This window comes from Triplophysa rosa, linkage group LG9 (assembly GCF_024868665.1).
Source record: "Triplophysa rosa linkage group LG9, Trosa_1v2, whole genome shotgun sequence".
NCBI classification, from domain to species: Eukaryota; Metazoa; Chordata; class Actinopteri; order Cypriniformes; family Nemacheilidae; genus Triplophysa; species Triplophysa rosa.
In genome coordinates this window covers 7,610,576-7,628,402 of record NC_079898.1, presented here as the reverse complement: position 1 = coordinate 7,628,402, position 17,827 = coordinate 7,610,576, and the positions used below count along the sequence as shown (strand labels likewise).

The 17,827-nt window shown below is 40.9% G+C and overlaps 1 protein-coding gene across 3 annotated transcripts in view; it reads right to left on the bottom strand.

The window, feature by feature from the left end:
- The window catches only part of ubr2 (ubiquitin protein ligase E3 component n-recognin 2), a 39,766-nt gene that overhangs the window by 7,145 nt on the left and 14,794 nt on the right, over positions 1–17,827 (bottom strand). For 2 of the 3 annotated variants that reach the window (XM_057341595.1, XM_057341598.1), the window contains exons 4-34: positions 17,459–17,569; positions 16,795–16,925; positions 16,550–16,688; positions 16,338–16,400; positions 14,893–15,013; positions 14,681–14,788; positions 14,423–14,511; positions 13,594–13,692; positions 13,223–13,386; positions 12,866–12,965; positions 9,877–10,005; positions 9,576–9,759; positions 7,219–7,280; positions 7,030–7,140; positions 6,863–6,928; positions 6,553–6,675; positions 6,393–6,456; positions 6,168–6,292; positions 3,279–3,331; positions 3,094–3,196; positions 2,971–3,019; positions 2,579–2,733; positions 2,381–2,483; positions 2,199–2,308; positions 1,931–2,011; positions 1,666–1,847; positions 1,321–1,526; positions 1,141–1,234; positions 645–803; positions 271–362; positions 61–139 (exon numbers count right to left, since the gene is read on the bottom strand). In XM_057341595.1, the coding sequence (XP_057197578.1) occupies positions 61–139; positions 271–362; positions 645–803; positions 1,141–1,234; positions 1,321–1,526; positions 1,666–1,847; positions 1,931–2,011; positions 2,199–2,308; positions 2,381–2,483; positions 2,579–2,733; positions 2,971–3,019; positions 3,094–3,196; positions 3,279–3,331; positions 6,168–6,292; positions 6,393–6,456; positions 6,553–6,675; positions 6,863–6,928; positions 7,030–7,140; positions 7,219–7,280; positions 9,576–9,759; positions 9,877–10,005; positions 12,866–12,965; positions 13,223–13,386; positions 13,594–13,692; positions 14,423–14,511; positions 14,681–14,788; positions 14,893–15,013; positions 16,338–16,400; positions 16,550–16,688; positions 16,795–16,925; positions 17,459–17,569 (3,455 nt within the window). Of the gene's footprint in view, positions 1–60; positions 140–270; positions 363–644; positions 804–1,140; positions 1,235–1,320; positions 1,527–1,665; positions 1,848–1,930; positions 2,012–2,198; positions 2,309–2,380; positions 2,484–2,578; positions 2,734–2,970; positions 3,020–3,093; positions 3,197–3,278; positions 3,332–6,167; positions 6,293–6,392; positions 6,457–6,552; positions 6,676–6,862; positions 6,929–7,029; positions 7,141–7,218; positions 7,281–9,575; positions 9,760–9,876; positions 10,006–12,865; positions 12,966–13,222; positions 13,387–13,593; positions 13,693–13,770; positions 13,870–14,422; positions 14,512–14,680; positions 14,789–14,892; positions 15,014–16,337; positions 16,401–16,549; positions 16,689–16,794; positions 16,926–17,458; positions 17,570–17,827 lie in introns of all 3 variants that reach the window. The other variant, XM_057341597.1, reaches the window with a different exon arrangement.

The window sequence follows — 17,827 nt, the reverse complement described above, 5'->3', positions numbered from 1 at the left end:
CATTAGACTAGACCAGGACATGTTGAGCAAGGAATTATGGGTAATTGGAAGTTATCTTACTTTGGAGTGTGGTCCAGTTTGAAGCCATCAGGAGGATGGCAGTCATGAGCACTGTCTGCCTCTTCATCACCTTCATCACCTGTACGTGTCCAAAACAAAGTGTTGCCTCATCAGACATCATCAGCAGGTAGGATGGCATCAAAGCAAATCTGAATAAACTGTGTGTCTCATCACGTCTCCGTGTATCTCAGAGGGTTTGGGCTTACTTACTGTTGGGCGTGGTCTTCCTGTGAGCAGAGTGCAGGGCTTTGGTCTGCTGGTAGGTGATGTTCACCCACTGCTTCAGATCAGGTTGATCAGTGCTACACACAAACACACAGATAAATGGACTTAAGTGTGTATCTGAGTTATTAAGCACATCGAGAGCTTAGCGTGCAAGCAGATGTATATTAATAGCGATACTGAGCTCGTGTGAGAGGGGCTTCTAGACTCTATTACACAAAAGGATCAGAGAGGTTGCCATATTTATCACAGACAAGCGTATTACACTAACTCCATCAGGTCCGCTCATGCACTAATGCACATCGCTCCAGTTTAACGTCAGTATGGGGACTGGATCAGTTTGGTGTATGTGTTAAAAGTACCTGCAGGTGGTCTTAGTGAGGGGCAGCAGCGGGATGACCGTGTTGCTCAGACACTCGCAGAGCGGGCACAAGAACTCTCCACTCTCCACATCGTAACTGGTGTGAACGCGGAGCCTCTGCTGCCGACGCTGCTCTTTAGCCTGCACCGCTTCAAAATACCTGCAGGGGGAGACATTACACACAGTTACTAAATACAGACGTTACTACAGTGTGGTGTGAAACAAAAATCTTTGTCAGCAACTTCATATATCGATACATTTAATTATTATATTATACATAAGCCTCACATATGTTTTTATGACAAATCTAATTCATTTGGTAATTCCTTGCAAAATATTTAAAAATGAGGAATTCTATGGAACTTGAAGAATGAATACATTTATCATTAACACGAAAGCTAGAATTGTGGCTCTACGACTCGACAGTTTTCAACAATCTTTCATTAAACCGAAAGTGGATATTTTTCGAACACTCGCTGTTTGAATGGTGCTCTCACCTTTGCCAGCAGTGCGAGTGCATGATGTGCCCGCAGCTGCCCGTGTGTGTGCCAAACGACAGGTCAGGGTGCATGAAGAGAGGGTCATACTTATCTGTTAAACACACACAGAACATCATTCACAAAACAGACCGGACAAAAAACAAGTTCGATTACGATGATTTACACACTTGGACTGACCCGGGTTATATGGAGGTCTCTTGCGGTTCTTGGACATAACCGTGGAGCGTTGGATGAAGGCAGCGAGCACCATAGCTTTGCCGTCGACTCTGATCTCCTGCTCTTCCTGGCACAGGATACACGTCACCACCTGCCTCCTGTCACTGCCACCGGCATGCCACCGCCGTGGACCCACACACACTAGAGTACTGTCACACGTACTGGGACTACAGAAGACAGAAAGTCAGCAAGGTTAGCATACTGTGCATTTATGTACTGTACTCATTAGGTAAAACCATTTCATGTAAATTTGAGTTTTTAGACTATAATACTTAAGTGGAGAGATATATAGATCGATACACACACCTGTGTTCCAGTGATGCTGAAGTGGTGGCATTCAGCTCCTCCAGACTCTGCTGGAACAGCTCCTTGTTCTCGTTGATAAAGTGTCTCTGCATCGCTGACATCTGAGCCATGATCTTCTCTCTCCGCAGGCGTGCCATCTCTGCTTTCCTCTTCCGCTCCGCCTTATCTTTATCCCGCACCGTCTGCGTACAGACACGCATGCAGCGAGACAATATTATGACATTCAAGGTTCACGATGGGAGTGTGTGATGTTTACTGGACTCACCTCCTCTTGGCTGTGTCCTGAGCTGTCAGCGGGGGCCGCACTGGCTGTGCACTCACGGGTGGTCTTGATGTGAGCCACCGTCTGTTAAATCAAAAATGAAATCAGGGCATTTTATGCTAGTAAAATTATGTTAACTAGGACATAGTTAATTATGTCCACTAGGAGGCGGCAGATGTCGATCTTTGCCGCCTCCTAGTGGACAGTTGTAATAATCACACAGTTGTTCTCATAACAGATGGCTCTGTAATCAGACGGTGATCTGCTTTACCTTAAGAATCCAGCGGATCATGTCCTTGTGCACCTCCAGGTGAGGTGCGTTCTGCAGGGTTTCCAATAAAGCCAAGATGCTGGGAGTGTTTCCAGGAGCCTCACCTGGTCCTACAAGAAAATCATCAGTTCAACCGTCTAAAAAAATGACACTGAAGTGAGCCATGAGACAGAAATCCTTACTGGAGATCTTGAGCGTGAAGTTAAAGCTGGTGTCGGTATCATCTGTACTGCTCATGAGATGCTGCTGCTCTTCCAGCAGACCCATGCCTAGAAGATGCAGCACCTGCAGGAGTCAGAGAGTACAGCTTTGATCATTCCAGACGAATGGCACAAAAGCAGATCTTGACATTTGTGACAAGTTCTTACACACAGACGTACCCTCTGTAGCATAGACTCAGACCAATGTCCTCCGCTGGGCTCCATGGCCCACTGCAGTACAGCTCCCAGAATCCCCAGCAGTACGTCACACTGCAGGATGTTCACAAGGCTGCCGAACAGCGGAGAGAAACGAGGAAGAACGGGAGGAGGTAAAACTGAAGGGGAAAACAATGAAATAATTCAGTCTGAGATGATTGCAAATGTCTTCTCTGTACTTTCTGACTGATATATAACTTCACACCGGACGCGAGCGGTGCGATGCAACACGACAAAAGACATTAGAAACGCACCCATTATCATTTTACATTTTGTCCACACTGAATGCGACCCGTCGCGTCCGGTGTAGACACGGTGTAACACACATCATTACATTCTCAATTTATAAAAGTTACCTGAATCTTCTCCATTTTGCCTCTTTATCTTCCTCTGAGCCTCTTCAGCCTATACAACATTCAAAACAATCATTTAAAACGGAACAGTTTGGGCCATAAAAAGTATGTACAACGTGCTGTTACCTTGGATTGGTCTGCTCTGGAGTAATGATGGAAGTACAGATTGAACATCTTGGCACACTCTGGTCTGAGTTTATAAAGTCCTCTGCCCGTCACACCAGGCTTCCTGTCCAACACAACACAAACAGGGTCTCACACAAACCAAACCAACAATATTCATGAAGCACTCTTTTCTTCAGGACACTCACTTAAACAAAGCCACGCTATCAATGACCCTCTCCATGCCCGTCTCCTTATTCTCCTGAGGACAAAAGCCAGAGATGATGATTCTATTTCTGTATGGTTTTTAGAAGGAATCTAAAATACGTACTCAAACTACCACTAGGTGGCATTCACGTCACAGAAAGAGGAGGTAAAGAACTGCTCGACTTTATCTAAATTTAAGCTTTGGAAAAGAAATTCAATACTTCAGTAAGGATTGTCATGCATACGGTGTCCAAGATCAGGCACAAAATTGCATATTTTATGCACTTTTTGTAAGGTGTCAGACGGTCCACCTCCCTTAACAGAACCGAATGTCAAAAAATCACTATGAAAAAACGGATTCCAGCCCTACCCAAGCCAGAAATCTAGACAGCGGGTATGAATGAAATGAAGTCTGTCAGGCTGAAGACAAAAGAGCAGTTTTAAGATGGGATTCAAATGTATCAATATTTAAGGACGACCAATTGCAGGGTGGTACATTACTCCACAGCCTCAGGGCAGGAACGGAACGGAACAGAAAAGCCATGAAAAGTTGTCTTCGGTTTAACAGGAAGAGAACAAGGAGAAATATAATATTCTGCAGAATTTTCTATGAAAATGGAAATTGTGACATTGACTGAAATGACTGGTACACTGGCTTCATAATAAGAGCCTGGACCCCTGCATGTTAAAACCATGAACAGCACTTTTGATTATATAGACTCTTATTATACACAATTTAAAATGTTGTTAAAGGTGAAATTTTCTGAATGTCAAATGTGGACGTTTGTTTTAAGTGACAGTAATAAACTTTCTGATTTTGCAAAAACGTGACGAATCGTTTATAAGTTTTTGTTTACATAAAATATGTGTGTGTACTGTGTATAGTATTTATACAGTGAGGGAAGTAATTATTTGATCCCCTGCTGATTTTGTAAGTTTGCCTGCTTACAAAGAAATGAAGGGTCTGTCATTTTTATGGTAGGTTTAATTTAACTGATAGAGACAAAAAATAAATAAAAAATGTTATATAAAGGTTATAAATTGATTTGCATTTCAGTCAGTGAAATAAGTATTTGATCCCCTACCAACTAGCAAGAATTCTGGCTCCACAGATTGGTTATGTGCCTATATGGACCACAGATTAGTCCTGTCACTTTAAGAAAGTACTCCTAAATCAGCTTGTTATGTATATAAAAGATGCCTGCCAACAGAATCTGTATCTTCCAGTTCAACCTCTCCAACACCATGGTCCAGACCAAATAGGTTTTAAAGGATGTCAGCGTCAAGATTGGAGACCTGAACAAACCTTGAATAGGCTACAGACAGAAGCTTGGTGAGGAGACAACTGTTGGAATACTAAATAACTATCAAATGCCCTTGGTCTGGAGCTCCCTGCAAGATTTCCCCCAATGGGGTAAAGATGATCATGAGAAAGATTAAAGATCAGCCCAGAACTACACGGAAGAAGCATGTTAATGATTTCAAGACAGTTGGGAACACAGTTAGCAAGCAAAACATTGGTAACACGCTATGCCACAATAGATTGAAATCCTGAAGCACCCGCAAGGTCCTCCTCCACAAGAAGGCCCGCCTGGCTCGTCTTAAGTTTGACAATGAACATCAAAATGATTCAGAAAAGGCTTTGGAGAAAGTGCCGTGAGACCAAAATGGACTCCTGTGTTTGGAGGGAGAGAAATGCTGACTATGAGCCCAAGAACATCATGTCTACAGAGAAGCACAGTGTTGGAAACATTCTGCTTTAGGGCTTTTTCTCTGCTACAGGTATACAGGATGACTTCACCGCATTGAGGGGCTGAGGGACGGGCCCAAGTACCGTAAAATCTTGGACGAGAACCTCCTCCCCTTAACTAGATCACTGAAGATGGGTCGTGGATGTGCCTTTCACATGACAAAGACCCAAAACATATGGCCAAGACAACCAAAGAGTGGCTTAAGGAGAAGCACATTAAATGTCCTAGCCAGTCTCTAGACCCTAGTCCTATAGAACCTCTGTGAAGGAGGCTAAAACTCCAATTTGCTGAGCGACAGCCAAGAAACCTTAAAGATTGACAGAGGAGTGGACTAAATGTATCCGGACACATGTGCAAACCTGGTGACCAACTATCAGAAATGTCTGACCTCTGTGCTTGCCAACAAGGGATTCTCCACAAAGTACAAAGTTATGTTTTCTCGGGGATCAAATACTTATTTCACTGACTGAAATGCAAATCAATTTATAACCTTCATATAAAATAATTTCCCCCGATTTTTTTAAATATTTTGTCTCTATCAGTCAAAAAAAACCTACCATAAAAATGATAGACCCTTCATTTCTTTGTAAGCAGGCAAACTTATATTATATATATGTATATGTATATATAAATGCATGCATGTATAATTTTAAGAAAACATACATACATACATTTTATATATATACATTTTATATATATACATTTTATATATATATACACACATATGTAAATATTTCTTAACTATTTACATGCATGTACACACACACACAATATATTATGTAAACAATAACTTTCATCTTCCAAAAAATTTTTTAGTTGCGACTATACATTATGCAGCCCTATTGGATAAGACACATTTGGAATATTCAGACAAATGTACCTGCAATCATACAATTTATATAAATGTAGCAGTTTGAAAAAAACATATTATTAATAATGTATTATTAATATTTGTCATTGTCATATTGTTATTGACTTTTCAATAAAAGCAGTAATATACCAATTTTACCAAGGTTAAGGATGTTTCACAACAAGCCAAGGGTACTCGCTTGTAGCAAAAGCTCAAAAGTTTTAGTGACATGAATCAGATGAAAGAAATAACCAGCAGTGTCAAGATCTCATCTATGAGTGTTGACTCACATTCTCCGGCAGGGCTTTGACCAGCTCACTGTGTGCCATGGGTCGAATACACAGCTGGTGAACAATCTCTCGCTTTATCTCATCAGTGCCCTCCACCTGACCAACACCTGCTGTGTATCTCTCACCTGAGGAAAAAACAACACTTGTCATTTTACCGTCTATGGTGTCTAATCTGGTAAAATAACAGACTAAGCTGCAGCGTGTTGAGAGATGATCAGCACTTACCCACGACCATAATGACCAGGTGCAGCATCTCCTCAATTAGAGTGTTGTTCTGCTGAACCACATCCTGACAGACACACACACATCCATCATTAGCAACATAAATCACAGCTTCAGTAGAGAGAGAGAGCAGAGAGCATAAGAGATGGCAAGATAAAAAGACCTTGTTAGCATTGTCTCGGCTGTATCTCTTCCTGCAGTCTGCCGAGCTGAAGATATGATAGAGCTCAAAACGGCTCAGCACGATCATCAGGAAGTGGTTTGGATCCATCATGGAAGCTCCCGCCTACATCCAAACATTTATATTCAATTAGCAGACACTTTAATTCAAAGTGACAAACAAGGTATACATACATTAAAGCATCATAAAGAATGACTAAAATAAAATCTGAAGCTCGACAGAAGTTTCCAGAAAAAAACATTACATGACATTGTGTGAAAGTCTTTTTTCGAGGTTTGTGAACACTACTGACCTGAAGCATGATGAGGTCTTTATCAAACATCTCCACCCTGCATTTCACATTGTGATAATAATAAATCTGAAACAAATTTAAACGCATTTTTATGAAAAAGCATTAACACTATCAATCATATAGCTCCAAAAAGCCCAAATCATTCAAATGAAGCCAGAGCTTCTTGCCTGATTGACCAACGAAAAGCCGTTTCTTCTCCACATCCCAGCATGCATCTGGGCACAGAGCACTAGGCAGCGGAGCGGGTGCTCAATCAACATTGGTGGACTCAGTTCACTCTGTGATAGAAAAAAAGATCTGAAAAGGTGCCAAACCTCTCTGTAAAAAGCATAAACTACTCAAAACCCTAAACTTACAAGTGGCAGAAGCTCAGGGAACCGATAGGCAACTTCTGTTTTGCTCAGCAGAGCATGTAAACCTTACAGAGAGAGAAAGTTCAGTTGAAATACCAGGGTCCTAAATGTGTAAGACCTCTATGAAAACTAGTGCTGTCAATCGATTAAAAAAATGAATCGGATTAATCACACATTTTAATCACGATCAATCACACATAATAATAATATTTTAAAATATACTTTTACATTTGAATAATTTCACATTTAATCTTCAAATTGATGTAGAAACAACATATTTCTTTAACAGCGTCATTTTAAGAAGAAAGAAAACATTTTGATATTAGTACTGTAACTGATGTCTCTATTAAATTGATTATTTTAACATTAATTATAGCCATTCAACAATATAATTGAGAGCTATCATGAAATATACAGAAATTGAAGGAAGTTCTCAAACACTTTACAGTCTTTAATGCTAAATTATAAATTAAATGCAGAAGAATTCTCATTAAAGCTGCAAAATCACATTGATTTCTTCTTTTATTTTGTTCTTTGATTAACATTAGTGACAGGAGTCACAGCAGCACGTTTAAGAACGCGGCCCCTTTAAGAGCTGTCTCAGTACGCAGATCTGACCGTCACCGCACTCCCATTTTCACAACTCTTTGCATTCATTTAAGATTTTATTTTACACTTTGAAGTCTTGCTTAAGAAAATGCTAGACAAAACGGGCTTTCTGACATAATCTTGTATGGTTTTATCCATTCAAGCACGAAAGAGAACTTAACACGGATGCGCTGTCTGACAGAGATTCACCGACGCAGCCTTCAGCCCATGACTGTTTACACCAGACTGGACCTCGCGTTGCGTTTTGCCGCGTCCCACCGTTTAGAAGCTGTCTATCTTCATTGAACGCGTCAAAGCAACTGCTTAAAATCGCGCTTAAGTGGTGTAAAAGCCTGTACACCAGGGGTCTTCAACTACTTTTCTTTGAGGGCCAGACTCCAAAAGTATAAATAGGATGCGGGCCAGTTTTTTTACCATATCCTCATTTCTTCTGTTATTTTGTATTTCTGTTATTTATTTCGTTTTGTTCCTTTTATACTGTTTTTGTTGCTGTTACTTATAGGCCATGATTAAAACATGCATACAAATATTGCATCCAGTATTTGTGCCTTTTCATGATATTAAATTAAAAGGGATATTGTCTTTTTAACTGTATTTTATATTCCTTAATGCATTACTTCACTCAAAAATTGCTACTAATTTACTCACCCACAGTCCTCCAGTACATCGAGATGTGGGTGGCATTGTTTTTTCAAGAAGATATTTATGAAGATATTTGGTTGAATTACTTTGTAATTAAAGTTAAATCAATAAAAGTATAAAACGCAAATACATTCAACACAAAAGTAATCCCTGCCCCTTGTGACGTTAAATTCGCGTCTTATAAAGCGAGTCAATTGATCTGTGCAAGAAACTGAACGCTATTATCACATCTTCGGGTGAATTCCGATCGCATTCCTGTGCCCCACGCACTTATCGGGCAGATCCTTTGTATAGTGCGAGTTCTGGGGGAGATGAACAGCTGTTTTTCGTAAATATAGCCGGTATACATAATGAATGCAGTAATAAAAACAACACCGTTTCCCCCTTATCAGAGACAACCGTTCAAGTGGTGTACCCTTCCTACAGTTAGCCTACTTTCAAGGGCACAAAACGCATTTTAGAACACGACCTATCGAGTACGCAAACCGATTGCCTGTGGCTGCGCAATGCATTGCTGATTATAACGTTGTAAATAACATTACGTTTCTTGGACTGACCGATCAAATCGCTTTATAAGACGTAAATCATTATGAGCCGCGGGAATTATGTAGTAGCGTTTTGGGCTTTTAAAGATGTGGCGTCTCAGGAGGACGTGCATTTAAAGCACACCGTTCATAAAGTCTCTCCACTTATTTGAAATGTTAAGGCGGGCCAGGTAAAGATGATTGACGGGCTGCATTTGGCCCGCGGGCCGCCAGTTGACTAGCTCTGCTGTACACGAATAAGAGCGTGATTACATAATGTAACGCTAGACAAAGAATGTCAAAACAAACGGATGCTGCGTTAATTGCGTTAAATATTTTTCACGCGTTAATTTGAAAAAATAAATCGCATGCGTTAACGTTGACAGCCCTAAAGAAAACATTATGTTTTCCATTTTTTTCAAATGCAAATTAGCAGAAAAATATACAATAATTCCATTTAATTCTTAACATTCCTAAACGACATCCAGTGGAGTTTTATTTATTTTTATATTATAAGATGAAATGTACGTAACAGTTACAATCTAAAAGATTACTCCAGTTATTTTCATTCACATTCGGTCTCACCTGCTAAAAGGCGTGACACAGGCAGGTGTATGCTGACTTTCTCCTGAGAGATGCAGTAGCGGATGGTGTCTACGGAGTGGCCGCACATGCTGAGGGTTATGGGCTGTTCCCCGTCTGTGAAACCGCTGTGGCAGTGAGTCAGCGCGCTCAGGCACTTCTTATAAGCTTCAATCAGCACTCTCTCCTGTAGCCGACAAACAACAACACTCAAAAATTCCAGCTCCACCTTACATCATGGGCAACAAAAATTCAAACCATTTTTGATCAACAGTGTTTAATAGAGCGTGTATCAGACACTCACGTCGCTAGCGCACCACTCCTGCATCATTGAGATGATGTGTGTGAGCTTCATTTGTAAAGTGAACGCTGCCTCCCATTCCGGCTCCATCTCTATGTGCTGCCCCACCTGCCGCACTACAGGGTCCATTCCCTGCGAAGAACAAAAACACACACACACTCTTAGCTGTTACACAGTCGGCTTGATCTCTTGGTTCAAACCAGAGCCGTTGAAAAGCAGAGTTACGACACTCGCATAGACCTCCATAGTAAGCATGGAATGCAAAAGTAACTCGTGTCATGGACTGACACCAATAGTTCCAAACACTGCACTGAAGCCCATTCATTTCAGCATCTCCCAAACGCATTTGCTGTTAGGGCTGTGTATCGGCAACAATTTTACGATACGCATCCCGATACAAGGCCGTGATACGTATCATGATACGGGTCAATTTTTTTATTACATTTATCATACGACAGATTTACAGCAAAATATACTTGCAGAAAACTGCCATTCATAACTACTTATCAGTTAATCTGACAAATCAATGCATAAAGTAGCTTTGAGAGTGAGTATAAAGTTCTTATACAGAAACCCTTGTTTCTAAAACAGGGTTTCTAGGCTACATCATATGTGTGCATGTGTTTTACAAATTAGGGATGCACCGAAACGAAAATTCTTGGCCGAAACCGAACATGATATGAAACACTTGGCCGAAGGCTGAATAAAACCGAACACGATTTTTTGCATTTCTTCTATTTATTAAGCTATTTTTTTCACTATTGCACAAACTGAATAGTCAAAATGTGCTTTTTATAATTTGTCTTGCTTTTCAATAAAATACAAAACAACTTAATATAAAATTGAGCAAAACAAAGTAAATTCAAACAAAAAATTGAGCCCTCTCCCTTCATGAATAGACTATATAAAATAGACCTATAACTGACTGCTAAAAGAATGTAATGTAAGTTACTCTGTACCACTACAACAAAACACTTCATTAAAAACTGTCATTCCACATTAGGCCTATAAGCTAAAAACACGAATAAAAGAAAACTGTTGGATTATTATAGGCTACATTGCAAAATGATTTGAGAAAAAAAAAACATCCAATGCAAGCAATTCTGACTGATGCTGACTGACAACCATTTCAGTTCACGTCTCTCCTCCAAACTCCGCCCACAAAAGATGACCATTCTCTCAGAAGGTGCACAGAACATACTTTGACAAGTTGTTTAGTACAGGGAACTGTACAGCCTGCTTCCGTCTAAAGTAAAGTTACCGACCGGTAAAGACGCTTTCATTCGGAAATTTACTTCCGTGCGGCAAGTCCCGTGCTGTGTCTTTCTCTGACACTTTAAAATGCTCCACACACGCACACACACACACGCGCACGCACACACACACAGACACACGCACACTGCCAAAATGTTTGCTCTCTCTCTCTCTCTCTCTCCCTCTGCGCTGGTTGCTGCTTGATCGTATCACGAGTCATGTTCGGTAAAATTTATTCGGCATTTCACACATTCACACTGCGTTTTTTGCTATTTTCGTCCGAACATTTTCAGTGGCCGAACATTCGGTGTATCCCTATTACAAATAGACTATATGTCTAACGAATAAATATGAATAATTGCATAGACGTGCAGTCAGAGTAAATAGATTTAATTAAATAAGAAAGTGTTGAATTGAAGTAAATGGCGTATTTCTTTCTAAATGTCAGATTTCTAGATATAATATTATTAATGTATGGGTGCTGTAAGCTTTAAGCAGGTCTTTGCTCTTCACTTTCTATTACACGCACATTTACTGTCGCTCTTCCACGTCTTACTTTTCATGTAATATGAGCGAGCGACGCGTCACTGCATCCCTCCAGCATTTTAAACGCGTGCAATAGTTTTATAGTGGATGAGGCAGAAGCAGTGCTGCGTCATGTGCGTGTTGAATTAGCGCCTACACGACACTCACTTTACACTTCGCCTTAAATGCAACCATTTAAGTGAATGATAGAATGCGCTTTCATGTTTACTGCGCTCACGGATGCAGAGAGAAGGTGAGAGAGCGTGCTCTTCATGATCACATGCGGGTCACATGAATATAGAATCATGAGGAGCGATCTGTACGGATCACGGATAAACTCCGATCAGATCCTTAAACCACTAATAATTGTAACACAATATTTTTGCGTAATAATTGGCTAATTTCAAAAGTGTTGCAGAATCGATACGGAGGCAGATGTATCGATGCGCGCATTGTCAGGAGCTCATGACGATGTATCGCCATATCGATATTTTGAGTACAGCCCTATTTGCTGTACAGTAGGTGAAATAATGGCATGTTTATACATTTTAAGAAGTTGGCGGACAGATCTTATATTCATATTACTCCCCAGACAAAATGCTGCTATAAATGTAGTCAACGTAGTTATCAGTGTACACAATGTGCTAATATATTTAGCTAAATTTATGCAAATATAGTCACTGTTGTCTGTCCCGCTAAAATTCATTCAAATAGGATTTGATAGCACGGATTTGTTTGGAACTATTGAGCGTTCCATGAACCACGAGACCACACAGCGGCGAGACTGAGTGTCGTAACTCTGGTTCAAACCAAAAAGGAATACCACCCACTTCCACTTCTGACTTTTGGTCAGAACTATGAAACATTTGCATAACGACTTTTGGTCAGAACTATGAAACATTTGCATAACCAAGTACAAGTACTGACATGCCCTCAAACTATTTTTTAAAGAAAACCAGCTACAAGAAACGCAACTATAAATAAATGTGAGACTGGTTGATATAATGTGAATTGCACATTATAAAATACCCCCATAAGACCTTTAAAATTGAACTCATATGCGGTCTGAAAAACTGCTTCTACAGCAACCACACAAATCGAACTCTGAGGTCAAACACACATGGCCCCAAACCAAAAGCTTTAGTGTGAAAGCAACCTTTGTGCCCCGTCTCAATAACCCAACACACACACAACCTCAGGGTCAGAGAGTCACCTGCATGCATTTTAGCAGCTCCAAGAAAGCTTCGAAACCTTCCAGAAACTTCTCCCCGAGTTGGTCTGCCCATTCTGTAGGACGGCTGATCAGGACGTACCTGCATGATGACATACATATCATTTAAAAAACATGTAAAATATAGAACCAAAATGACTCGCATTCCTACAATGGTAGTCAATGGGGGCCAAGAAGTGTTTGGTCACAAGCATTCTTCAAAATATCTTTCTCTGTGTTCACCATAACAAAGACATTTATACAGATTTGGAACAACTCGAGAGTAAGTAAATGAAGACAGAATTTGTATTTTTGGTTGAACTGTTCCTTTAACCAAACATCCACTTCCCCGTATCTTACTTGAGGTCTCCTATAAGACTCTGGACTCGGCGGAATTTGAAGGCCTGTTGGGCAGTGTAACGTTCAAACTGAAAGCGGCCCTGCAGGTCTCTGTGTCTCAGGTGGTCCACAAAGGTTCGAATGATGGTGGTCATCAGGTTCTCCTCGGTGATCAGCATCCGAGCCTGAAAGAAGAATGGTTAGGAGAGCGCAAGTCCATACAAACATGTCTTATACATCAGGCAATGATTTCATTTACTCTCTTACATTTTGTTAAATAATGTTTGCACTGGCCTGATAAGACACGCGAAAGAGAAAAAAGCAGGAATAGGAAGAGACATCCTGAAACGGGAAGTCCTCACGGCACGCCCGTCTCTCTAACACATACTCACCAGAGAAGGCACGGTGAACATTTGCACAGAGAGGTCAGTGACGGAGAACTCCCTGTCGTGGTCGTCCTTCACATAGTCGCTCTGCAAACGCTCATAGTTCTGCAGGAAGCGGTGATGGAGGGAGATAGAGAGAGAGAGAGAGAGAGAGGAGAGGTGTGTGGGATTGACAGTACTCACCACGGTAGGGGCGGTGAAGAGCTGCACTGACAGAGAGGTCACTGACACTACACGCTCGTGATCGTCCTCCATAAAATCTGTCTGGAGGCGCCGGTAATTCTAAGGGAAGGGGGTACATTCACCTTCCAGGTCAGAGGTCAGGGGCCATCTTACCCTACAGTTACATCCTCAGACTCAAAGTTCCCGCCATAAACGGCAGGGAAAGCGCTAAGTAATGGACGCTAGTCTTAAACAACTTGACGTGACCTTCTGGATTTAACAGAATTTCTGATCTGAGGTTTGAAAATCAGCCAGCACATCCTGTCAGTCACACCAGAGTGCTACTGGCAGACCAGGAGACAGATTTCCTGCTGTCACAGTATGACTGGGTCAGACACAGCAGGGACGGTCTGAGGACTGTAAGGGGATGCCAACCGACTAGAGCTAGAGTAACACAGCTAAAATGAGATTAGATTCACTGAACATGGGATAGGGGCTCATAGTGAGGTTTGTCATTCAATATTGTATTATTTATAATATTTGTTATAATGAAGTACTATATCATATCAAAATTATTCTATTCAAACTATGTGGGTAAATGTCCTTCAATAATTAAGTTCTGTCAATCTAGTAAAATGTCAAGCGTCTGCGTCACTGTGAAACAACGACTTACCTTCGCAAACTGAATGGCGAAAAGTTTCTTGTACTTTGGATCCATAAGCAGACTGCTCATGAAGAGCTGGTGGTAAACATTTCTCGCTCCTGCGGGTAAAACAGGTTCAAGAGCCATTAGATCACCTACCATGAGCTTGATAAGTAAACATAAATACACTCAAAACTGTCTTTAACCAATGATTTGGGCTAAAATGCGACCTGTGCCTACTGTTATGAGACTCCTGGAGCCCTGCAATATGTCAGCACACTCATTCACCTTTCCACATCTTGGAGTCACAGAGCATGAGTTTGTCCACTAGAGAGGAGTTCTCTCCCTCCGGTCCTCGCTGTAGACCCACCTGACACAAGATCCTCCTCAGAGCATCTGTTCAGCAACACATTTCAATTGAATTCCGTTTGAAAGGAATACACACAAAAACAGATAAAAAGTGACACAGAAAGGTGTGATAGAAGGACGGAGAGGCAGACCTGAGAATTTGATTATTTGGCCGAGCCAGTTGAGAGCTTTGAGGGCGAAACACTGATGGGCCACAACAGAGGAGTGCATGACCTGAACCCGCAGAGGTTTTGTCTGCCGACTTGTGTTTCTCTGCAGAAAAAAAGGTCCAAAAATGTGCCAAGTTACAAACACACCACATTTTATAAAGAACTTTTGACCATGCTTTTTTGTGTTGTGAGTGGTTGCTAGGGTGTTGCTATGATGCGATATATTATATATATAAACACAGTATCTCACAGAAGTGAGTACACCCCTCACATTTTTGTAAATATTTTATTATATCTTTTCATGTTACAACACTGAAGAAATAAAACGTTGCTACAATGTAAAGTAGTGAGTGTACAGCTTGTATAACAGTGTAAATTTGCTGTCCCCTCAAAATAACTCAACACACAGCCATTGATGTAGTAGACATATGCCCGGTTAACCGAAAATATATATCACGTGATTTATGCACAGCTTTTGAGTGAAGTACGGGAAAATGCTGCTGCATCCGAAAGCCAGGGGGCACTCAAGTGCGGAAACTCCAAATACGCACTGCAGAAGAAGACCATAACATGTAGTTCTAGGAAATGCCTAAGGACATGTTTTTATCACTGATCCTCAAGCCTCATCAGGTATTTTCATGATAAAAAAGTATATTTATAATGATCATGTTTGACGGGTGTTGCTTTTTAAAATGCACATTATAAGAGACTCAAACTCGCACTGCTTTTAGATCGAGCAGCATTTCCTACTGATCCCAGAGACGTGCTTCACGGATAAGCTACGCATCAATAAAATAAACGATACCTTGCATTATCGCAGCCAGCTCGGATTCAGCAGGATTTAGTGGTAACCGCGGTTAACCGGGCACATGTCTAGTTTCAAGCCATTTATCCCGAATCCAAGCATTTTTTAAACCTTGAAAATGGCGCATTCAAAATCTATCATTTTTGAGGATTTCCAGCACCCGTAAGAACCCTGTAGCAAACACCAACAAAAAAAACCTGTGAACCACATGTTGACTTTTGTTCCATAATCTAGTTGGCCTGCATCGTTGTGTAGCAATGCATCATGGGATCGCTGTCTTTGAACATGATGCATGCAATGCTTAGAATCTGTCCAAACGAATGAGCTTTTCTATCTTTTTTAAAAGACTATTGTGGCAGGTGCATGCTTATGATAACTTAAAATGGTGCCAATGTAAGCTGCTCAGTAAGTCATAGTACAGAGCCAACATTATTACTTGTGCAAATTGAAGGAGATCACCCCATTACACTGAAATGCAAATCATATTGATCAGATGTGTGAAACACTTGCGTTCACTGGCAAAGAAAGACCCAAGAAGTCTCAATAGAAAAAAAGAAAAACAACCCAATCGGTTTATACATCTGAGGCAAAATGATATGATTTATGATTGCTGAGAACTTACCACAATAACAGATTTGGCCTGTTCACAGAACTGGAAGTCCCCAAAGCGAACAGACTTCCTGCCCTAGAAACAGTGAACAACAGAAATCAATACACAAAGCAGAACCAGACATTTTAACATTAAAGCTGCAGCCAAACACCATTAAAAAAAACGTATTTGCCCCCAGCTGCCTCACAACAACAACACCAAAAACTTGACATTGAGGCGCTTACATCTCTGTCCACTGTGGTAGCAAAACCAACAGCCTCTTTCTGGGTGCAGTTCACAGCTTTCTGTAGCGTGTAGATGACCTGCTCGTACGTGTGGACTTCATCATTGAAGAGCATGCAGTAGTATGAGTGTCCACGCACCCTTCAGAGGAACACAAGAGGGTTAGACACGATGAAGGCTCTTGTGGCCAAAATGATTTTTTAACTATTTAAAGTGTTTCACCGGACAAGCATTATATGTGTCTTACGGTGGCTCGAGCCCCTCTGGGAGCTCGTCTTCTTTGTCCCAGGTGAGTATGTCCACAGCATATTTGAGGATGATAGAGAAAACATTATATGTGCGGGCGATCATTTCATCTGATAGATTAGCCAACGGATCCTGCAAAACAATAGAGGGAGTGTCAGTTTTCTTTCTTAACAATGTAAGCTATTCAATTGTTGTATGCATTATTAAAATTCATAACTTTGTATGTGTGAAAGGGCCATTTTGTTTACAGTCTTTACTGGTAAATTGCCAGAAAATTGCAGTTAACAGATTGTGTGTGAACAGAACCGTTTATGGTAAATCAGTACTCCCAATTTACCAGTAAACGCAGAAATACATATTACTGGTATTTTGAGACAGCTCTGAACGCGGTCTTAATGGTAAATTGACAGAATGTCGTTGCTTGTGTGAACACCACACTTGTGTATTTACCATAAATTTACCAGTAATTTACCAGCATTGCTGTATGAAAAGGGCTATTGTTGACGTGCACATGCTATTCTGATATTGTCCATAATTGCCCAAAGGTTGCAAAAGATCTCAAAGCCCAATTCTCAAACAACAAACTCAACTAGTTTATAAACTCAAGTCTCAAGCTCTCAAATTCAAATTACTTCTGCTAAGACTATGAGATGAAAATGTGTTACCCTCTGTGAAGAGTCACTGATATTGGGCTCGTGTTTCTGACAGTAAGGGCCCTTCTTCCAGGCTTCTGTGTCGCCGCAGTCACAAAAGCCTCCTCCTCCTGAGGTGGTCATCTACAGAGACAACAGAGCATAAACAGACATTTACACACACAGACATCTGCACAAGACAGCCCACATCTCCTACACACCACAACTTGATCATATTCATTTTAGAGTCATGAGCTCATCTGCAATAAACTGAAATATGTATAACAGTGCCATTGCATTTAGGGGTCGACTGATATGTGTTTTTCAGGGCCGATGTCGATATCGATTATTACAGATCAAGAGGCCGATATTTTGAACCGATATATATATGTCTGGGGTAAA